Genomic DNA, 23,673 nt, shown 5'->3' on the forward strand with positions numbered 1-23,673 from the left:
TCCTCACCTTGTTCTCAGTCGCGTGTTTCTCCTTCTCCACCTTGGCCAGGGTCAGCTCCAGGTCATCAATGTCCTTCTTGAGCTCCGAGCATTCGTCCTCCAGCTTCCTCTTCTTGGCTGTCAGCTCGGCGTTCATCTCCTCCTCGTCCTCCAGCCGCTCTGTCAGCTCCTTCACCTTGGCCTCCAGCTGGATCTTGTTCTTGATCAGCTGGTCACAGCGCTCCTCGGCGTCGTTCAGGTTGTCCTGCTCCTGTTTTGGGGGGGGACAGCAAGTGAAGCAGGGTTGTCCCAGGGTCTGGTGGGGGTGGTGGTCACATCTGTGATGTGGTTTTGGGCTGATCTGACTCACAGCCTGCACTTGGAGCTGGAGGTCGTTCTTCTCCTGCAGCATGGAGACCATCTTCTCCTCCAGCTCCTTCCGCCGCGACTCCGACTTCTCCAGGGCGTCCTTCAGCCGCCCGTACTCCTCCTTCATGTTCTGCTCCAGGAGGCCCCGAGAAGGTCAGAGACCCTCATCCAACACCCCTCAGACCATCCTGGTGGTGGTGGTCCCACCCTGCCCTGCCCACCCCTCCCACCTGCATCTCCTTCTCTGTCTCCGCGCTCTTCAGCAAGGGCTTGATCTTGAAGTAGAGCTTCATCCATGGCCAGTTCTTCACCCCCATGAAGGCCCGGAGGTTCCACTGGATCACCAGCAGCGCGTCCCTATGAGGAGGAGGAGGATGAAGAGGACACAGGTGCCACCACATGCCCAGCCGGGTGACCAGGTGAGCAGAAGGCCCATCCCCGTCTCACCGGCGCTCCACGATCTTCTTGAACTCGATGCGCATGAGCTGCCCCCGCGCCCGCGCCTGGATGCGGGTGATGATGCGGGACAGGCGCTCGTCGCGCATCTCCTCCAGCTGGCCCAGGAGCCCGGCCTTGAAGAACACCTGAGGGGAGCGAGGAGGTGGTGGGACCATGAGGTCCGTGTCCACCTCGGATGGTGGGAACGGAGGGAACAGAGACCACAGGATCTCCCCACAATGCGTTCAAAGGGGTTGTGGTGAGTAGAAGGGTGGAGGCTAATTAGATGGACAGATGGACACGGAGATCATGGCACCATGAGGTCCATGTCCACCTTGGATGGTGGCACCACAGGGAACAGAGACCACGGGATGTCCCCACGGTGTATCCAAAGGGGTTGTGGTGGGTGGAAGGATGGGGTGGTGTATGGGTAGATGGACAGGTGGACATGGTGATCACAGGACCATGAGGACCGTGTCCACCTCGGATGGTGGGAACGGAGGGAACAGAGACCACAGGATCTCCCCACAATGCGTTCAAAGGGGTTGTGGTGAGTAGAAGGGTGGGTTGGTGTCTGGGTAGATGGACAGGTGGACATGGTGATCACAGGACCATGAGGTCTGTGTCCACCTCAGATGGTAGCACCACAGGGAACAGAGACCACAGGATGTCCCCATGGGGTGTCCAAAGGGGTTGTGGTGGGTGGAAGGATGGGTTGGTGTCTGGGTAGATGGACAGGTGGACATGGTGATCACAGGACCATGAGGTCCATGTCCACCTTGGATGGTGGGACCACAGGGAACAGAGACCACGGGATGTCCCTACGGTGTGTCCAAAGGGGTTGGAGTGGGTGGAAGGAGAGATGAACAAATGTAGATGTTGATGGACAGATGGACATGGTGATCACAGGACCATGAGGTCCATGTCCACCTTGGATGGTGGCACCACAGGGAACAGGGACCACGGGATGTCCCCACGGTGTGTCCAAAGGGGTTGTGGTGGGTGGAAGGATGGGGTGGTGTATGGGTAGATGGACAGATGGACACATTGATAGACAGATGGACATGGGGATCATGGGACCATGAGGTCCATGTCCACCTCGGATGGTGGGAACAGAGGGAACAGCGACTACGGGATCTCCCCGTAATGCATCCAAAGGGGTTGTGGTGGGTGGAAGGATGGGGTGGTGTCTGGGTAGATGGACAGGTGGACATGGTGATCACAGGACCATGAGGTCCGTGTCCACCTTTGATGGTGGTACCACAGGGAACAGAGACCATGGGATGTCCCCACAATGCGTCCAAAGGGGTGGTGGTGGGTGGAAGGATGGGTTGGTGTCTGGGTGGATGGACAGGTGGACATGGTGATCACAGGACCAGGAGGTCCATGTCCACCTTGGATGGTGGCACCACAGGGAACAGAGACCACGGGATGTCCCCACGGTGTATCCAAAGGGGTTGTGGTGGGTGGAAGGATGGGGTGGTGTCTGGGTGGATGGACAGGTGGACATGGTGATCACAGGACCATGAGGTCCATGTCCACCTTGGATGGTGGGACCACAGGGAACAGAGATCACGGGATGTCCCCATGGTGTGTCCAAAGGGGTTGGAGTGGGTGGAAGGAGAGATGAACAAATGTAGATGTTGATGGACAGATGGACACGGGGATCATGGGACCATGAGGTCCATGTCCACCTCGGATGGTGGCACCACAGGGAACAGAGACCACGAGATCTCACCCAGTGGGATCAAGCTGCTTGTGGTGGGTGGAAGGATGGGGTGGTGTCTGGTTAGATGGACATGTTGATGGACAGATGGACACGGTGATCATGGGACCATGAGGTCCATGTCCACCTTGGATGGTGGCACCACGGGGAACAGAGACCACGAGATCTCACCCAGTGGGATCAAACTGGTTGTGGTGGGTGGAAGGATGGGGAGGTGTCTGGGTAGATGGACAGATGGACACAGTGATCACAGCACCACAAGGTCCACGTTCACTTTGCATGGTGGGACCACAGAGAACAGAGACCACGAGATCTCACCCAGTGGGATCAAACTGGTTGTGATGAGCGGAAGGATGGGGTGGTGTCTGGTTAGATGGACAGATGGACATGTTGATGGACAGATGGACACGGTGATCATGGGACCATGAGGTCCATGTCCACCTTGGATGGTGGCACCACGGGGAACAGAGACCACGAGATCTCACCCAGTGGGATCAAACTGGTTGTGATGAGCGGAAGGATGGGGTGGTGTCTAGGACAGATGGACATGTTGGTGGACAGATGGACACGGAGATCATGGCACCACCAGGTCCATGTCCACCTTGGATGGTGGCACCACGGGGAACAGGGACCACGAGATCTCACCCAGTGGGATCAAACTGGTTGTGGTGGGTGGAATTATGGGGTTGTGTCTACCTAGATGCACAGGGATCATGGGGACCATGAGGTTCACCACACCTGAAGGATGGTGGCACCACAGGGAACGGGCACCACGAGACCTCACCTTGGTGTGCCCAAACTTGTACTGGTTGTGGTCGATGTCGATGGAGCCCAGGAGCTTCTCGGCGCCCTTGCGGCTGTCGATGAACTGCCCCTCGGGGATGGCCGCGGGGTTCAGGATGCGGTACCTGGGGGCCGCACAGGACATGACCCCCGAGCTCAGCCCCGCTGGGGTTGTCCCCCCGACCCAAACCCGCTCCGTGTCCCCACCGCTGTCGGAAGTCCCCGTAGAGGATGCGGTTGGGGAAGCCCTTGCGGCAGATGCGGATTCCCTCCAGGACCCCGTTGCAGCGGAGCTGGTGCATGACCAGGGCGTTGTCCATCACACCTGGAGGGGGACACAGGTGAGGGGTCAACCACGAGCCACGCCCACGCCCCAACCTCCAATCCCCACCCTCGGTTTACCCGGCTCCTTCCGCTCGTTCGGGACGAGGCAGCGGACGAAGTGGGGGTGGGTGGTCTTGAGGTTGGCCATCAGCTTGTTGAGGTTCTCCTGGGGAGGAGAGGGGAGGGTGACCAATGGCAGAGCAGGGGAGGGGCTGGGGGTGGTGGGACCACCCTCTACACCAGGGGTTCTTCTCCCCCTGCCCCACAGCAGATCTAGAGTGGGTTCCTCACCCGGTGCAGGGCTGAGACCGTCTGGAAGGAGGAACCTTTCTTCTTGGCTCCTTTCCCCTTCCCGCTGTCACCACCTATGGAGGAGAGCGGTGGGATGAGGTGGGAACATGGACAACCCCTGTGGGAGATGTCTTCTTCACCCCTCCACCACCCACCGGAGTCTGCCCCGGCGTAGTTGGAGAAGAGGTGGGCCAAGAGCTTGAGGGCGGATTTCTGGTAGAGCCCCACCACCGTCTCGTTGAGGGGGTCCTTGTTCTTCTCCAGCCAGCCCAGGATGTTGTAGTCCACGGTGCCGGCGTAGTGGGTGAGCGAGAAGTGCGCCTCGGACTTGCCCTTGACGTTCCGTGGCTTCCCGAAGTTGGCCGACTTGCCCAGGTGGTTGTCGTAGAGTTTGGACTTGAAGGTCATGTCCGAGGCCTTGGGGAACATGCACTCCTCCTCCAGGATGGACATGATCCCCATGGGCTGTGGACAAAGCAGGCCTTGTTGGCCGGGAAGGACACCAGGGACAAACCAAAAGCTGCTCCTGGGGCACCTGAGGGGCTCCAGCTGGATGGACCCTCCTCCCTCAGCCCCTGGAGGCCCTGGAGGTCCTGGGGGTGGTGGCACCTTCTCGATGAGGTCGATGCAGGCCTGCAGGTCCATGCCAAAGTCGATGAACTCCCACTCGATGCCCTCCTTCTTGTATTCCTCCTGCTCCAGCACGAACATGTGGTGGTTGAAGAACTGCTGCAGCTTCTCGTTGGTGAAGTTGATGCAGAGCTGCTCGAAGCTGTTGAACTGGGGGAGGAGAGGGAGACATGGGTGAAGGAGTCCATGGGGTCAACTCAGCACCCAATGGGGTCAACTCAACACCCAACAGGGTCAACTCAATACCCAACAGGGTCAACTGAGTCAATGGGGTCAACTCAGCACCCAATGGGGTCAACTCAACACCCAACGGGGCCAACTGAGTCCATGGGGTCAACCCAACACCCGATGGGGTCAACTCAACACCCAACAGGGTCAACTCAATACCCAACAGGGTCAACTGAGTCCATGGGATCAACTCAACAACCAACGGGGCCAACTCAACACCCAACAGGGCCAACTGAGTTCTTGGGGTCAACTCAACACCCAATGGGGTCAACTCAACACCCAACAGGGCCAACTGAGTCCATGGGGTCAACTCAACACCCAATGGGTTCAACTCAACATCCAACAGGGCCGACTGAGTCCATGGGGTCAACTCAACACCCAATGGGGCCAACTCAACACCCAACAGGGCCAATGGAGTCCATGGGGTCAACTCAACACCCAATGGGGTCAACTCAACACCCAACAGGGCCAATGGAGTCCATGGGGTCAACTCAACACCCAATGGGGTCAACTCAACATCCAACTGGGCCAATTGAGTCAATGGGGTCAACTCAACATCCAATGGGGCCAACTCAACACCCAACGGGGCCAACGGAGTCAATGGGGCCAACTCAACACCCAATGGGGCCAACTCAAGACCCAACAGGGCCAATGGAGTCCATGGGGTCAACTCAACAGTGTGGGCTTAACAGTGTCAACAGGGCCAACTGAACACCCAGTGGGGTCGCAGTGATGTCCAATGGGATGGACAGGGTCAATCTGACACCCAATGGGGTGAAGACAACATTGAATGGGATCCATGGGGTCAACTCAACATCCAACAGGGTCAAAGTGATGCCCAGTGGGGGTCAATGGGGACAACTCTACACCCAATGGGTCAGCAGAACATCCAATGAGATCAGTGGGGTCAGCCTGAGACCCAGAAGGTTCAAAACAACACCCAGCGGGGTCAAGAGGGTCAACTCAACACCTAAAGGAGCCACTGGGATCAATGAGGTCAACGCAACACTCAATGGCATCAACAGAATGACCCAAATTCCCACCCAAGGTCACCATGAAGCTGCAGGAGACCCCCCCAACACCCAGCTGGCCCAATGCCACCCCTGCAAGGCCCAGCGCCACTGACAACATTGAATGGGATCCATGGGGTCAGTTCAACATCCAACACAATCAACAGTGATGCCCAATGTGGGTCAATGGGGACAACTCTACACCCAGTAGGGTCAGCAGAACGTCCAATGAGATCAACGGGGTCAACCTGAGACCCAAAGGGTTCAAAACAACACCCAGTGGGGTCAACTCAACACCTAAAGGAGCCACTGGGATCAATGAGGTCAACGCAACACTCAATGACATCAACAGAATGACCCAAATTCCCACCCAAGGTCACCATGAAGCTGCAGGAGACCCCCCCAACACCCAGCTGGCTCAATGCCACCCCTGCAAGGCCCAGCGCCACTGACAACATTGAATGGGATCCATGGGGACAACTCAACATCCAACACAATCAACAGTGATGCCCAATGTGGGTCAATGGGGACAACTCAACACCCAGTGGGGTCAGCAGAACGTCCAATGAGATCAACGGGGTCAACCTGAGACCCAAAGGGTTCAAAACAACACCCAGTGGGGTCAACTCAACACCTAAAGGAGTCAACAGTGAGGTCAGCGCAACACTCAATGACGTCAACACCAAGACCCAATCCCCACCCAAGGTCACCATGAAGCTGAAGGAGATCCCCTCAACACCCATCTGGCTCAATGCCACCCCTGCAAGGCCCAGCGCCACTGACAACATTGAATGGGATCCATGGGGACAACTCAACATCCAACACAATCAACAGTGATGCCCAATGTGGGTCAATGGGGACAACTCAACACCCAGTGGGGTCAGCAGAACATCCAATGAGATCAATGGGGTCAACGTGAGACCCAAAGGGTTCAAAACAACACCCAGCGGGGTCGACTCAACACCTAAAGGAGCCACTGGGATCAATGAGGTCAATGCAACACTCAATGACGTCAACACCAAGACCCAATCCCCACCCAAGGTCACCATGAAGCTGAAGGAGACCCCCTCACCACCCATCTGGCTCAATGCCACCGCCCCGCCTCGAGCCTCACGTCAAAGATCTCGAAGCCGGCGATGTCCAAGACGCCGATGAAGTACTGCCGCGGCTGCTTGGTGTCCAGCGAGTTGTTGATCCTCACCACCATCCAGTTGAACATCTTCTCGTAGACGGCCTTGGCCAGGGCCCCGATGGAGTAGTAGACCTGCTGGACGCTCTGCCCCTTGGTGACGTACTCGTTGCCCACCTTGACGCGCGGGTGACACAAGCCCTTGAGCAGGTCGGCCGAGTTCAGCCCCATCAGGTAGGCGGACTTGTCGGCATCTGTGGAGCAGGAGATACCTGGTCAGGTGCCACCTCACCTGGTGACCCCGCCCTGACCCGTCATCACCCCCTCGCCCCGACCCGCCTTCGGTGCCGTCCGGCTCCGCCTGCTCCTCCCGCTGCTTCTGCTTGAACTTCATGTTGCCGAAGTGCATGATGGCCCCCGTCAGCTTGTAGACACCGGCCTTCTCCTCGGCCGTGAAGCCCAGGACGTCAAAGGCGCTCTGGGAAGGGTGGAGGAGGTGAGGGAGGGGCCAGGTGAGGGCACGGCCTCTGCTGGTCACCACCTGCGATGGTCACCACCTGGGATGGTCACCACCTGGGATGGTCACCACCTGCGATGGTCACCACCTGCGATGGTCACCACCTGGGATGGTCACCACCTGGGATGGTCACCACCTGGGATGGTCACCACCTGGGATGGTCACCACTTGCGATGGTCACCACCTGGGATGGTCACCATCTGGGATGGTCACCACTTGAGATGGTCACCACCTGGGATGGTCACCATTTGAGATAGTCACCACCTGCGATGGTCACCACCTGGGATGGTCACCACCTGCGATGGTCACCACCTGGGATGGTCACCATTTGAGATAGTCACCACCTGGGATGGTCACCACTTGCGATGGTCACCACCTGGGATGGTCACCACCTGGGATGGTCACCACTTGCGATGGTCACCACCTGCGATGGTCACCACCTGGGATGGTCACCACCTGGGATGGTCACCACCTGCGATGGTCACCACCTGCGATGGTCACCACCTGGGATGGTCACCACTTGCGATGGTCACCACCTGGGATGGTCACCACCTGCGATGGTCACCACCTGCGATGGTCACCACCTGGGATGGTCACCACCTGCGATGGTCACCACCTGGGATGGTCACCACCTGGGATGGTCACCTCACACTACCTAGGGTACCTCCCACTGTCCTTCCCACTCGTTGGCCCAGCTGGCCAATGGGGACATGTCCAGCCATGGGTTTGTCCACTTGAAGGACTTGTCTATGGATTCACTCATTCATTTGTCCAGCTCAGGACTCATTTATCCTGGATCCATCCATCTATTTCAGAACTTCATCCATCCAACCATGGACTCCATCCATCCATCCATCCATCCATCCATCCATCCATCCATCCATCCATCATCCATCCATCCATCATCCATCCAACCATGGACTCCATCCATCCATCCATCCATGGATTTACCTGTCCATGGATTCTTCCATCAATCCATTTGAGGACTTAATCCATCAATCCATGGACTCATCCAGCCATTTGAGGACATTTATATTCATGGATCCATCTGAGGACCCATCCATCCTCCATCTCTCCTTCTAAGGACTCATTGATCCATGGAAGGGTCCATCTATCCATGGACTCATCCAGCCATTTGAGGACCTCTATATACACGGATCCATCCATGGACTCATTCATCCATTTCTCCATCTCTCCATGGACTCATCCATCCATCCATCCATCCATGGACTCATCCACCCATCCATCCATCCATCCATCCATCCATCATCCATCCATCCATCCATCCATCCATCCATCCATCCACGACTCCTCCACCATTGGGCCTCTATATACATGGATCCATCCATGGACTCATTCATCCATTTCTCCATCTCTCCATGGACTCACCCTATCCATCCATCCATCCATGGACTCATCACCATCCATCTATCCATCCATCCATCCATCCATCCATCCATCATCCATCCATCCATCCATCCATCCATCCATCCATCCATCCATCCATCCATCCATCGACCCCTCCATCCATCCATCCATCCATGGACTCACCCATCCATCCATGGACTCATCCACCCACCTCTCCATCTCTCCATCCATCTCTCCATCCATCCATCCATCCATGGACTCCTCCATCCCTCCATCCATCCATGGACCCATCCCTCCCTCCACCCCTCCCCGCTCACGTCGGTTGCCAACAGCTCCTCGGCGTCGTCGATGGAGGCCACGGTCACCTCGCCCTGGGACACGTACCCGTAGTCGTAGGGGTTGGAGGTGACCAGCAGCATCTCTGGGGTGGGATGGAGACACCTCTGAGCACCCCCAATCTCCTCAAACCACCCCAAATTCAGGACAAGGGGGGAAGGAGAAGCCACGAGGCCATGGTGGTGGCCCAGCTCACCCAGAAGCTCCGGCTTCTTGTTGGAGAGGATCTGGTAGAAGATGTGGTAGTTGCGCTCCGCCTTCAGCTGGAAGATGACACGGGACTTCTCCAGGAGGTCTGGGAGGGTGGATGGGGAGAAGGTGGAGTGAGGAGAGGGATGGAGAGGGAATGGTGGGACGAGGAGATGGACAACAGGACAGGACACCAGGTCATTGGATCTACCAATCATGGAGAGAATGGAGGGATGAACATATGGATGGGTGGATCCATGGATGGATGGGCGGATGAGAATGGTGGGATGAGGAGATGGATGGATGGACAACAGGACAGGACACCAACTCATTGGATCTACCAACCATGGAGAGAATGGAGGGATGAACGTGTGGATGGATGATGGATGATGGATGGATGGATGGATGATGGATGGATGGATGGTGGATGGATGGATGGATGGATGGATGGATGGATGGATGGATGATGGATGGATGGATGGATGGATGGATGGATGATGGATGGATGATGGATGGATGGATGGATGATGGATGGATGGATGATGGATGGATGGATGGATGGATGATGGATGGATGATGGATGATGGATGGATGGATGGATGGATGGATGGATGGATGGATGATGGATGATGGATGATGGATGGATGGATGGATGATGATGGATGGATGGATGGATGGATGGATGATGGATGGATGATGGATGATGATGGATGGATGATGGATGGATGGATGGATGGATGGATGATGGATGGATGAGGATGGATGGATGGATGGATGATGGATGATGGATGGATGATGGATGATGATGGATGGATGGATGGATGGATGGATGGATGGATGGATGGATGGATGATGGATGGGATGGATGGATGGATGGATGATGGATGGATGGATGGATGATGGAGATGGATGGATGGATGGATGGATGATGGATGGATGATGGATGGATGGATGGATGGATGGATGGATGGATGGATGGATGATGGATGGATGGATGGATGATGATGTGATGATGGATGGATGGATGATGGATGGATGGATGATGGATGATGGATGGATGGATGATGGATGATGGATATGGATGGGTGGATGGATGGTGATGATGGGTGTGGATGGATGATGGATGGATGATGGATTTGATGGATGGATGGATGATGGATGGATGGTGATGGATGATGGATGATGGATGTGGATGGATGATGGATGGATGATGGATGGATGGATGGATGGATGATGGATGATGGATGGATGGGATGGATGGATGGATGGATGGATGGATGATGTGATGGATGATGATGGATGGATGGATGGATGGATGGATGGATGGATGGGATGGAGTGGATGATGATGGATGATGGATGTGATGGATGGTGGATGATGGATGGATGGATGGATGGATGATGGATGGATGGGATGTGGATGGATGATGGATGAGATGGATGGATGGATGATGGATGGAGATGGTGGATGGGGATGGATGATGATGGATTGGATTGGATGATGTGGATGTGATGGATGGATGGTGGATGGATGGATGTGGGTGATGGATGGATGGATGGAGTGGTGGGGATGGATGGATGGATGGATGTGATGTGTGATGGATGATGTGATGGATGGATGTGGATGAGGTGATGATGGATGGATGGATGGATGGATGTGGATGGATGGATGATGGATGGATGGTTGGATGGGATGGATGGGATGGATGTGGATGGATGGGATGGATGGATGATGGATGGATGGATGATGTGGATGGGATGGATGATGGTGGATTGGATGAGGATGGTATGGTGATGGATGTATGGATGGATTGGGGTGGATGGGATGATGGATGGATGGATGGATGGATGGATGGATGATGGATGGATTGGATGTGATGGATGGATGGATGGATGGATGGATGGATGGATGGATGTGATGGGATGGTGGATGATGTGGATGGATTGGATGGATGTGATGGAGGATGGATGTGGATGGATGGATGTGGTGATGGATGTGGATGGAGTGGTGATGAGGAGTGGATGGATGATGATGGATGGATGGGATGAGGATGAGGATGATGTGGTGGATGGATGATGATGGATGGATGGATGAGATGGATGGATGAGGATGGGGGTGTGCTGTGAGGATGGTGGATGTGGATGAGATGGATGATGGATGGTGATGTGGATGTGGATGGGATGGATGATGATGTGATGGATGGATGATGATGGATTTGTGGATGATGATGGATGGATGTGGATGGGATGGTGTGTGGATGGATGATGGGATGGATGGATGATGATGGTGATGAGGTGTGGATGGATGGATGGTGGTGGTGATGATGGATGATGAGGTGGATGGATGGATGGTATGGAGGATGGATGGATGGTGAGGATGTGTGGATGATGGATGTGGACGATGATGGATGATGACTGATGGGACTGTGCATGATGGGTGGATGATGGATGTGATGGATGGTAGGATGAGGATGGTGGTGGAAGGATGGTGGATCATGGATAGGATGGAGGTGGTGCTCATGGATGGATGGTGGAATGATGAGGAGATGATGAGATGTGCCTGGATATGGATGGGATGGCATGATGAGGATGCATAGACTGCCGAATGTAGATGAGAAGACCGACGGGACGAGGAGGGCTCTGGACACACGGACAGCGGCCGGACATTGTCCAGCCCTGCTCCCACCACCCTTGGCCACTCACAGGTCTCGATGTCGGCCGACGCCAACTTCCCGGTGGCCCCGAAGTGGATCCGGATGAACTTCCCCTGAAAGGGTGGGGGGGCCATGGGTCCTGCCCCATAGACCCTGCCCCATAGACCCTGCCCCATAGACCCTGCCCCACAGAGGCCACCCCATAGACCCTGCCCCATAGACCCTGCCCCACAGAGGCCACCCATAGACCTGCCCCATAGACCCTGCCCATAGACCCTGCCCCATAGACCCTGCCCCACAGAGGCCACCCCATAGACCCCGCCCCATAGGCCCTGCCCCATAGACCCTGCCCCATAGGTGCTGTCCCATAGACCCTGCCCCACAGAGCCCGCCCCATAGACCCTGCCCCATAGACCCTGCCCCACAGACCCTGCCCCATAGACCCTGCCCCACAGACCCTGCCCCACAGAGGCCACCCCATAGACCCTGCCCCATAGACCCTGCCCCACAGACCCTGCCCCACAGGTGCTGTCCCATAGACCCTGCCCCAGAGGCCACCCCATAGACCCTGCCCCATAGACCCTGCCCCAGAGGCCACCCCATAGACCTGCCCCATAGACCCTGCCCCATAGGCCCTGCCCCATAGACCCTGCCCCATAGGCCGCCCCATAGACCCTGCCCCATAGACCCTGCCCCACAGAGGCCACCCCATAGACCCTGCCCCATAGACCCTGCCCCATAGACCCTGCCCCACAGAGGCCACCCCATAGACCCTGCCCCATAGACCCTGCCCCACAGACCCTGCCCCATAGGTGCTGTCCCATAGACCCTGCCCCACAGAGGCCACCCCATAGACCCTGCCCCATAGGTGCTGCCCCACAGACCCTGCCCCATAGACCCTGCCCCATAGGTGCTGTCCCATAGACCTGCCCCACAGAGCCACCCCACAGACCTGCCCATAGACCCTGCCTCATAAGTGCGTCCCATAGACCTGCCCCATAGACCCTGCCCCACAGAGGCCACCCCATAGGCCCTGCCCATAGACCCTGCCCCATAGAGGCCATCCATAGACCTTGCCCCACAGAGGCCACCCCATAGACCTTGTCCCCTTTACCACTGAGATGTTCAGACCCCACCCCATAGATCCAGCCCTATAGAGTGCCCCACAGGCCCTAACCTGCATGCCCCACCCAACAGATCCGCCCCGCCCATAGACACAGCTCCAGCCCCATAGATCTGCCCCACAGACTCTGCCCCACAGGCCCTAACCTGTCCACCAGCCCCACCCCATAGATCCTGCCCCATAGACCCTGCCCCATAGACCCTGCCCCAAGACCCTAACCAGTCCATCCCACCCCACAGACCCAGCCCCAGCCCATTAAGACCCTGCCCCACAGACTCTGCCCCAGAGACCCTAACCTGTCCATCCCACCCCACAGACCCAGCCCCAGCCCCATAGATCCTGCCCCACAGACTCTGCCCCACAGACCCTAACCAGTCCACCCCACCCCATAGACCCAGACCCAGCCCTACAGACTCTGCCCCACAGACACTGGCCCAACCCCACAGACCCCACCCCATGGGTGCTGCCCCACAGACACCGGCCCTGTACCCCATAGACTCCACCCTATTGATGTGCCCTGTAGACACAGGCTCCACCCCATAGACCCCACCCCACTGATGTGCCCCAGAGACACTGAACCCAGCCCATAGTCTCCACCCCATAGACCCCAAAATCCAATCTCCACCTCACAGAACCCACCTATGGACTCTGCCCCATTGATGTGCCCCACAGACACCGGCCTCACCCCATAGAGCTCACCCCATTGATGTGCCCCACAGACATCGACCTCACCCCATAGACCCCACCCCATCCATGTGCCCCACAGACACCGCTCACCTCATAGACCCCACCCCATGGAGCTGTTCACAGACCCCACCCAAGGCCCTGTAGGCTCCTCCCTAGGCCTCACCCCATAGACCCCACCCCATATGTGCCCCACAGACATTGAGCTCACCCATAGACCCCACCCATCATGTGCCCCACAGACATTGAGCTCGACCCATAGACCCACCCCATCCATGTGCCCACAACACCAGACCTCACCCCATACCCCATGTTCTGCCCCACAGATCCCACCAAGCTTGTAACTCCTCCTCCATGTACTCCACCCCATAGACCCCAAAATCCAATCTCCACCTCGCAGAACCCGCCTATGGACTCTGCCCCATTGATGTGCCCCACAGACACCAGCCTCACCCCATAGACCCCACCCCATTGATGTGCCCCACAGACACCAGCCCCACCCCACAGACTCCACCCCAAGGCCCTGTAGACTCCTCCCTCAAGCCCCACCCCACAGGCCCCACCCCACAGGCCCAGGCCCCATCCCACAGACTCCACCCTACATCCACTGGCCCCGCCCCCAGGCCACCCCACAGGCCCACCCACAGCCAGGCCCATCCCACAGACCCCACCCTACCCCATGCCCCGCCCCACAGCCCACCACCTCCCCGGCCCCGCCCCCAGGCCCCGCCCCACTCACGAATCGCGAGGAGTTGTCGTTGCGCACGGTCTTGGCGTTGCCGAAGGCCTCGAGCGCGGGGTTGGCCTGGATGATTTGATCCTCCAGGGTGCCCTGGGGGGTGGGCGGTGACACCGCGGGTGGGCGGGGACACGGCCAGGGGGAGGTGACACCGCGGGGGGGGCGTGGCCGGGCCCCGCCCCTTTTTTTACCTTGCTGCTATTGGCCGCCTCCTTCTTGCGGTCGCCGATGGCGGCGATGCTGGCGAAGTATTGGATGACGCGTTTGGTGTTCACCGTTTTCCCCGCCCCCGATTCGCCGCTGGGGGGGCAAGGAGGTCACCAGGGGGTCACTGAGGGGTCACTGAGGGGTCACCTGGGGTCACCCCACACCTGTGGGGCGGCGTCGGGGGTGGGGACTCACGTGATGAGGATGGATTGGTTCTCGCGGTCTGTGGGGAGAGAGAGGGGTCGGGGGGTGAGGAGGGGTCTGGGGGGTCTTCAGGTCTCCTCCAGGTGAGGAGAAGGTCAGGTGGGACAAAGATCAGGAGACGTTTGGGGTTTGGGTTCTCCAACCACTCCAGGTGAGGAGCAGCTCAGGTGGGACAAAGTTCAGGAGAAGTTTGGGGTTTGGGTTCTCCAACCACTCCAGGTGAGGAGCAGCTCAGGTGGGACGAAGTTGAGGAGAAGTTTGGGGTTTGGGTTCTCCAACCACTCCAGGTGAGGAGAAGGTCAGGTGGGACAAAGTTCAGGAGAAGTTTGGGGTCTGAGGTTTGGGGTTCTCCAACCACCCACGGTGAGGAGCAGGTCAGGTGGGACGAAGATCAGGAGAAGTTCAGGGTTTGGGTTCTCCAACCACTCCAGGTGAGGAGAAGGTCAGGTGGGACGAAGTTCAGGAGAAGTTTGGGGTCTGGGGTTCTCCAATCCCCTCCAAGTAAGGAGAAGGTCAGGTGGGACAAAGTTCAGGAGAAGTTTGGGGTCTGAGGTTTGGGGTTCTCCAACCACTCCAGGTGAGGAGCAGCTCAGGTGGGACAAAGTTGAGGAGAAGTTTGGGGTTTGGGTTCTCCAACCACTCCAGGTGAGGAGAAGGTCAGGTGGGACGAAGTTCAGGAGAAGTTCAGGGTTTGGGTTCTCCAACCACTCCAGGTGAGGAGCAGGTCAGGTGGGGCAAAGTTCAGGAGAAGTTTGGGGTCTGAGGTTTGGGGTTCTCCAACCACTCCAGGTGAGGAGAAGGTCAGGTGGGACAAAGTTCATGAGATGTTGAGGGTCTGGTGTTTGGGCTTCTCCACCCTTCCAGGTGGGATGGATGGATCAAAACTGGAGGGAGCCATTGGGGGTCTTGGGGGTCTCCCCACAGCCAGGTGAGTCCCAGGTCAGGTGTGACCAGACTGTGAAGATACCGGGAGTCTTGGGGCTCTCCACCCTCTCAGGTGTGACCAAGGTGAGGTGGAACCAAGATGAGGGAGATGTTGGGGTTCTCCACCCTCCCAGGTGGGACCAAGGTGAGGTGGGACCAAGATGTAGGAGATGTTGGGGTTCTCTACCCTCCCAGGTGGGACCAAGATGTAGGAGATGTTGGGGTTCTCCACCCTTCCAGGTGGGACCAAGGTGAGGTGGGACCAAGATGTAGGAGATGTTGGGGTTCTCCACCTTCCCAGGTGGGACCAAGGTTAGGGAGATGTTGGGGTTCTCCACCCTTCCAGGTGCAGGAGATCTTGGGGTTCTCCACCCTCCCAGGTAGAACCAAGGTGAGGTGGAACCAAGGTGAGGTGGAACCAAGCTGAGGGAGATCTTGGGGTTCCCCACCTTCCCAGGTGGGACCAAGATGTAGGAGATGTTGGGGTTCTCCACCCTCCCAGGTGGGACCAAGGTGAGGTGGAACCAAGGTGAGGGAGATCTTGGGGTTCTCCACCTTCCCAGGTGGGACCAAGATGTAGGAGATGTTGGGGTTCTCCACCCTTCCAGGTGGGACCAAGGTGAGGGAGATCTTGGGGTTCTCCACCCTCCCAGGTGGGACCAAGGTGAGGTGGAACCAAGATGAGGGAGATCTTGGGGTTCTCCACCTTCCCAGGTGGGACCAAGATGTAGGAGATGTTGGGGTTCTCCACCCTCCCAGGTAGAACCAAGGTGAGGTGGAACCAAGCTGAGGGAGATAGTGGGGTTCCCCACCTTCCCAGGTGGGACCAAGATGTAGGAGATCTTGGGGTTCCCCACCTTCCCGGGTGGGACCAAGATGTAGGAGATGTTGGGGTTCTCCACCCTTCCAGGTGGGACCAAGGTGAGGTGGGACCAAGATGTAGGAGATCTTGGGGTTCTCCACCCTCCCAGGTGGGACCAAGATGTAGGAGATATTGGGCTGTTCCACCCTCCCAGGTGGGACCAAGGTGAGGGAGATCTTGGGCTTCTCCACCTTTCCAGGTGCAGGAGATCTTGAGCTTCTCCACCCTCCCAGGTGGGACCAAGTTGAAGGAGGTCTTGAGGTCCCAAGTGGGACGAGATGTGGGAGATTTTGGGGTTCTCCACCTTTCCAGGTGGGACCAAGATGTAGGAGATGTTGGGGTTCTCTACCCTCCCAGGTGGGACCAAGATATAGGAGATGTTGGGGTTCTCCACCCGTCCAGGTGGGACCAAGGTGAGGTGGAACCAAGCTGAGGGAGATGTTGGTGTTCTCCACCCTTCCAGGTGCAGGAGATGTTGGGGTTCTCCACCCTCCCAGGTGGGACCAAGTTGAAGGAGATCTTGAGGTCCCAAGTGGGACAAGATGTAGGAGATCTTGGGGTTCTCCACCCTCCCAGGTGGGACCAAGATGTAGGAGATGTTGGGGTTCTCCACTTTCCCAGGTGGGACCAAGATGTAGGAGATCTTGGGGTTCTCCACCCTTCCAGGTGGGACCAAGGTGAGGTGGAACCAAGCTGAGGGAGATCTTGGGGTTCTTCACCTTCCCAGGTGGGACCAAGGTGAGGTGGAACCAAGCTGAGGGAGATCTTGGGGTTCTCCACCCTCCCAGGTGGGACCAAGGTGAGGTGGGACCAAGGTGAGGGAGATGTTGGTGTTCTCCACCCTTCCAGGTGCAGGAGATCTTGGGGTTCTCCACCCTCCCAGGTGGGACCAAGGTGAGGTGGGACCAAGCTGAGGGAGATGTTGGTGTTCTCCACCCTTCCAGGTGCAGGAGATCTTGGTGTTCTCCACCCTCCCAACTGATCTATCTCAAAACCATGAAGACCCACGGGGACCCTTGGACCTCCCCTCTTGCCCAGGTGTCCCCAGGTGTCCCCAGGTGTCCCCAGGTGTCCCCAGGCCCGTTTTGGGGGTCCCACCTGTCAGCATGTACTGGTAGGCGTTGTCGGAGATGGAGAAGATGTGCGGGGGGACCTCGTTGCGCTTCTTGCCCCGGTAGGCGGCCACCACTTGTGGGTCATAGACCGGGAGCCACTTGTAGGGGTTCACGGTGACACAGAAGAGCCCCGAGTAGGTCTGGGGGGACAATCGGGGGGCTCAGGGTGGGGGGGACACACCTGGGGTGGGGACACCAACCCCAACCGGGGTGCGGGAATGGGTGGTGGGGGGCTTGGGGGGTCAGGGATGGACACTGGAGGGTCTGGAGGGGGTTCAGGGCTCTTGGAGGTCCAAGGATTGGAGTTGGACCTCCCCCCATTTTTGAGGTTCCCCACCCCATTTTTGAGGTCCCCCTCCCCATTTTTGAGGTTCTCCCCCCCATTTTTGAGGTTCCCCACCCCATTTTTAACGTTCTCCCCCATTTTTGAGGTTCCCCATCCCATTTTTAATGGGATGTTTTGAGGTTCTCCCCATTTTTGAGGTCCCCCTCCCCATTTTTGAGGTTCCCCCCCCATTTTTGAGGTTCCCCTCCCCATTTTTGAGGTCCCCCTCCCCATTTTTGAGGTCCCCCTCCCCATTTTTGGGGTCCCCCTCCCCATTTTTGAGGTCCCCTCCCCATTTTTGAGGTTCCCCTCCCCATTTTTGAGGTTCTCCCCCCATTTTTGAGTTTTCCCCCCATTTTTGATGTTCTCCACCCCATTTTTGAGGTTCCCCACCCCATTTTTGAGGTCCCCTCCCCATTTTTGACATTCCCTACCCCATTTTTGAAGTTTCCCCCCCATTTTTGAGGTTCCCCACCCCATTTTTGAGGTTCTCCCCCCATTTTTGAGGTCCCCCTCCCCATTTTTGAGGTTCCCCATCCCATTTTTAACGTTCTCCCCCATTTTTGAGGTTCCCCCCCCCATTTTTGAGGTCCCCCTCCCCGTTTTTGAGGTCCCCCTCCCCATTTTTTGAGGTCCCCACCCAATTTTTGAGGTTCTCCCCCCCCTTTTTGAGCTTCCCCACCCCATTTTCAACGTTCTTCCCCATTTTTGGGGTCCCCCTCCCCGTTTTTGGGGTCCCCCGCCCCGTTTTGGGGGTCTCACGTAGATCATCCAGGCCGCGTAGCGCTCCTTGAGGTTGAAGAGCACGGCGGGCTCGTGCAGGAACGTCAGCATGGCCATGTCCTCGATCTTGTCGAACTTGGGCGGGTTCTGCTGGTGCACGTCGCCCTCCTTGACCGTCACCGTCTGGGGGACACCGGGGCGTCACCGGGGACCCCGCAGTGTCACCTCTGCCGGCTTGGTGTCACCTCTCTAGGAGCTCCACCATGAGCTCCACCAGGAGCTCCACCAGGAGCTCCACCATGAGCTCCACCATGATCCATCTGGGGTTTCTTCAAGGTCACTGTGACCCTCCTGGTGTCACCTCTCTAGGAGCTCCACCATGAGCTCCACCATGATCTATCTGGGGTTTCTTCAAGGTCACTGTGACCATCCTGGTGTCACCTCTCCCAGCTTGGTGTCCATGGTGGCATCTCCATCAATGTCCCATTGAGACCCCTGTGACCCTCCCCATGTCCCTGAGTCCCTCTTGACCCCAAGGTCCCCATGTCCCCAAGCCCCCCATGACCCCCATGGTGTCACCTGTCCCAGCTCGGTCTCCATGGTGGCATCTCCATCAATGTCCCATTGAGACCCTGTGGAACCCTACATGTCCCCAAGGTCCCAATGTCCCCAAGGTTCCTGTGACCTTCCCCAAGGTCCCCATGTCCTCCATGACCCCCTCATGTCCCCAAGGTTCCTGTGACCCTCCTCAAGGTCCCCATGTCCCCAAAGTCCCCATGTCCCCAAGGTTCCTGTGACCCTCCTCAAGGTCCCCATGTCCCCAAGGTCCCCATGTCCCAAGGTTCCTGTGACCCTCCTCAAGGTTCCCACGTCCCCATGACCCCCTCATGTCCCCGTGCCCCCCGATGTCCCCTCTCTGAGCTCGGTCTCCATGGTGACATCTCCCCAATGTCCCATTGAGACCCCTGTGACCCAAGGTCCCCATGTCCTCAAGGTTCCCATGACCCTCCCAGAGCCCTGTGACTGTCCCCAAGGTCCCCTTGTCCCCAGGCCCCCTGTGAGCCCCAGTGTCCCCTCTCCCATCTTGATCTCCCCGCAATGTCCCATCGAGGCCCCTGTGACCCCAAGCCCCCCATGTCCCATGTCCCTGATGTCACCTGTCCGAGCTTGGTCTCCACGGTGACATGCCCCCAGTGTCCCATTGAGCCCCTGTGACCCCAAGCCCCCCAAGGCCCCCGTGTCCCCTGTGTCCCCAAGCCCCCCATGTCCCGTGTCCCCAATGTCACCTCTCCGAGCTCGGTCTCCACGGTGACACTGCCCCCAATGTCCCATTGAGACCCCTGTGACCCCAAGGTCCCCATGTCCTCAAGGTCCCATGTCCTCAAGGTCCCCATGTCCCCAAGCCCCTGAGAGCCCCAATGTCACCTCTCCCATCTTGATCTCCACAGTGACATCTCCCCCAGCAATGTCCCATTGAGACCCCTGTGACCCCAAGCCCCCCAAGCCCCCCGTGTCCCCTGTCTCCCAAGCCCCCCATGTCCCCCCATGTCCCCCTGATGTCACCTCTCCGAGCTCAGTCTCCACAGTGACACTGCCCCAGTGTCCATTGAGCCCCCTGTGTCCCCAAGCCCCCCGTGTCCCCTGTGTCCCCAAGCCCCCCAAGCCCCCCAAGCCCTCTGTGACCCCAAGCCCCCGTGTCCCGGTGTCACCTCTCCCAGCTCGGTCTCCATGGTGACACTGCCACCAGTGTCCCATCGAGCCCCCTGTGACCCCAAGGTCCCAATGTCCCCAAGGTTCCTGTGACCCTCCTCAAGGTCCCCATGTCCCCAAGCCCCCTGTGAGCCCCCAATGTCACCTCTCCCATCTTGATCTCCACAGTGACATCTCCCCCAGCAATGTCCCATTGAGACCCCTGTGTCCCCAAGCCCCCCATGTCCCCATGTCCCCGTGTCCCCAATGTCACCTCTCCGAGCTCGGTCTCCACGGTGACATCTCCCCAAGGTCCCATTGAGCCCCTGTGACCCCAAGCCCCCCGTGTCCCCATGTCCCCCCCAATGTCACCTCTCCGAGCTCGGTCTCCATGGTGACATCTCCCCAATGTCCCATTGAGCCCCCTGTGACCCCAAGCCCCCCAAGCCCCCTGTGACCCCAAGTCCCCCATGACCCCTCCATGTCCCCGTGTCCCCGATGTCCCTTCTCTGAGCTCGGTCTCCATGGTGACACTGCCACCAGTGTCCCATCGAGCCCCCTGTGACCCCAAGTCCCCCAAGATCCCTGTGACCCCAAGTCCCCCATGTCCCGTGTCCCCGGTGTCACCTCTCCGAGCTCGGTCTCCACAGTGACACTGCCCCCAATGTCCCATTGAGACCCCTGTGACCCCAAGCCCCCCATGTCCCCCCGATGTCACCTCTCCGAGCTCGGTCTCCACGGTGACATCTCCCCAATGTCCCATTGAGCCCCCTGTGTCCCCAAGCCCCCCATGTCCCCCCTGGTGTCACCTCTCCGAGCTCAGTCTCCATGGTGACATCTCCCCAATGTCCCATCGAGACCCCTGTGACCCCAAGCCCCTGTGCCACCTCTCCGAGCTCAGTCTCCATGGTGACATTGCCCCCAGTGTCCCATTGAGCCCCCTGTGTCCCCAAGCCCCTGTGCCCCTGTGACCCCAAGGTCCCCATGACCCCAAGCCCCCCATGTCCCCCCCATGTCCCCCATGTCCCGTGTCCCCAATGTCACCTCTCCGAGCTCGGTCTCCACGGTGACGCTGCCGCCCTGTCTGTCCAGCACGCGTCCCTTGACGAACTCGTGTCCGGCGTGGGGCACGAAGCACTCGGCGCGGGGGTCGAAGGGACGCGTGGTGGCCGCCAGGCGCTCGCGCTCGCCCGGCCGCAGGAACGGCGCCGCCGCGCCCAGGGCCGCCAGCACCGCGTCCGCCATCTGTCCTGGGGATCCTGGGGACAGGGACACCGGGGGATGGACAGGGATGGACCCCAACCCACCCACTGACCCTCCATGGACCCCCATGATTGACCCCATGGTCATTGATGGGCCACCATGGTCACTGATGGTCACCAGCACCGCGTCCGCCATCTGTCCTGGGGACAGGGACACTGTGGGGGGACAGGGATGGACCCCTGCCCACCCACTGACCCTCCATGGACCCCACCATGGTCACTGATTGACCCCCATGGTCATTCACGGAGTGCCATGGTCACTGACCCCATCCGTGACCCTACAGTGTCACCAGCACTGCATTGGCCATCTGTCTGGGACAAGGACACTGTGGGGATGGACCCTGACACTGTGGGGGACAGGGATGGACCCGACCCTCCACGACCCTCATGGTCACTGATGGTCACCAGCACCGCGTCCGCCATCTGTCCTGGGGACAGGGACACTGGGGGATGGACAGGGATGGACCCCGACCCACCCACTGACCCTCCATGGACCCCCATGATTGACCCCATGGTCATTGATGGGCCACCATGGTCACTGATTGACCCACAGTGTCACCAGCACCGCGTCCGCCATCTGTCCTGGGGATCCTGGGGACAGGGACACCGGGGGATGGACCCCGACCCACCCACTGACCCTCCATGGTCACCCCTGTGGTCATTGATTGACCCCCAAGGCCATTGATTGATCCCTGCAGTCATTGATTGACCCTCAAAGCCACTGATTGACCCCATGCCACTGATTGACCCCACAGTCATTGATTGATCCCTGTGGCCATTGACTGACCCTCTGGCCATTGATTGACCCCTGTGGCCATGATGATCCCGTGCCATTGATGATCCCTGTGCCATTGATTGACCCCTGTGGCCATTGATTGACCCCCATGGTCATTGATTGATCCCTGTGGCCATTGATTGACACCCCTGGGCTTTGATTGACCCCCATGGTCATTGATTGACTCCCGTAGGCATTGATTGATCCCCGTGGCCATTGATTGATCCCTGTGACCATTGATTGACACCCCTGGCCATTGATTGACCCCTGTGACCATTGATTGACCCCTGTGGGCATGATTGATCCTGTGGCATTGATGATCCCTGTGGCCATTGATTGACACTGTGGCCATTGATTGACCCTCGTGGCCATTGATTGACACCCCTGGCCATTGATTGATCCCTGTGGCCATTGATTGACACCCCTGGCCATTGATTGATCCCTGTGACCACTGATTGACCCTGTGGGCATTGATTGATCCCCCAGCCATTGATGATCCTGTGGCACTGATTGACCCTGTGACCATTGATTGGACACCCCTGGCCATTATGATCCCTGTGGCCATTGATTGATCCTGTGACCATTGATTGACCCCGTGGCCATTGATTGACCCCCGTGGCATTGATTGACCCCTGGCCATTGATTGATCCTGTGGGCATTGATTGACACCCTGGCCATTGATTGATCCCTGGACCATTGATTGACCCTGTGGCCATTGATTGACACCCCTGGCCATTGATTGATCCCTGTGGCCATTGATTGACCCCCACAGTCATTGATTGACCGCCAGTCATTGACTGACCCCTGTGGCCATTGATTGACCCCTGTGGTCACTGATTGACCCCCACAGTCATTGATTGACCCTCTTAGCCATTGATTGACCCCTGTGGCCATTGATTGACCTCTGTGGGCATTGATTGACACCCCTGGCCATTGATTGACACCCCTGGCCATTGATTGATCCCTGTGGCCATTGATTGATCCCTGTGGCCATTGATTGACACCCCTGGCCATTGATTGATCCCTGTGGCCATTGATTGATCCCCGTGGCCATTGATTGACCCCTGTGAC

At 58.0% G+C, this 23,673-nt stretch overlaps 1 protein-coding gene across 1 annotated transcript in view; it reads right to left on the reverse strand.

Moving 5' to 3' along the window:
* Positions 1 to 21,810, reverse strand: part of LOC135460914 (myosin-6-like) — a 38,433-nt gene extending 16,623 nt beyond the window's left edge. The window contains exons 1-21 of the mRNA XM_064737883.1: positions 21,610 to 21,810; positions 18,916 to 19,059; positions 17,812 to 17,968; positions 14,919 to 14,946; positions 14,708 to 14,816; positions 14,517 to 14,609; positions 12,020 to 12,083; positions 9,325 to 9,423; positions 9,110 to 9,213; positions 7,247 to 7,385; positions 6,893 to 7,161; positions 4,520 to 4,690; positions 4,066 to 4,375; positions 3,911 to 3,984; positions 3,698 to 3,785; positions 3,503 to 3,620; positions 3,297 to 3,420; positions 796 to 932; positions 579 to 705; positions 350 to 478; positions 8 to 250 (exon numbers count right to left, since the gene is read on the reverse strand). Of these exons, the coding sequence (XP_064593953.1) occupies positions 8 to 250; positions 350 to 478; positions 579 to 705; positions 796 to 932; positions 3,297 to 3,420; positions 3,503 to 3,620; positions 3,698 to 3,785; positions 3,911 to 3,984; positions 4,066 to 4,375; positions 4,520 to 4,690; positions 6,893 to 7,161; positions 7,247 to 7,385; positions 9,110 to 9,213; positions 9,325 to 9,423; positions 12,020 to 12,083; positions 14,517 to 14,609; positions 14,708 to 14,816; positions 14,919 to 14,946; positions 17,812 to 17,968; positions 18,916 to 19,059; positions 21,610 to 21,810 (2,928 nt within the window). The remainder of the gene's footprint in view (positions 1 to 7; positions 251 to 349; positions 479 to 578; positions 706 to 795; positions 933 to 3,296; positions 3,421 to 3,502; positions 3,621 to 3,697; positions 3,786 to 3,910; positions 3,985 to 4,065; positions 4,376 to 4,519; positions 4,691 to 6,892; positions 7,162 to 7,246; positions 7,386 to 9,109; positions 9,214 to 9,324; positions 9,424 to 12,019; positions 12,084 to 14,516; positions 14,610 to 14,707; positions 14,817 to 14,918; positions 14,947 to 17,811; positions 17,969 to 18,915; positions 19,060 to 21,609) is intronic.
* Between the last annotated feature and the right edge of the window lie 1,863 nt (positions 21,811 to 23,673).

This window comes from Zonotrichia leucophrys, unplaced genomic scaffold (genome assembly GCF_028769735.1).
Source record: "Zonotrichia leucophrys gambelii isolate GWCS_2022_RI unplaced genomic scaffold, RI_Zleu_2.0 Scaffold_126_132196, whole genome shotgun sequence".
Classification (NCBI taxonomy): Eukaryota; Metazoa; Chordata; class Aves; order Passeriformes; family Passerellidae; genus Zonotrichia; species Zonotrichia leucophrys.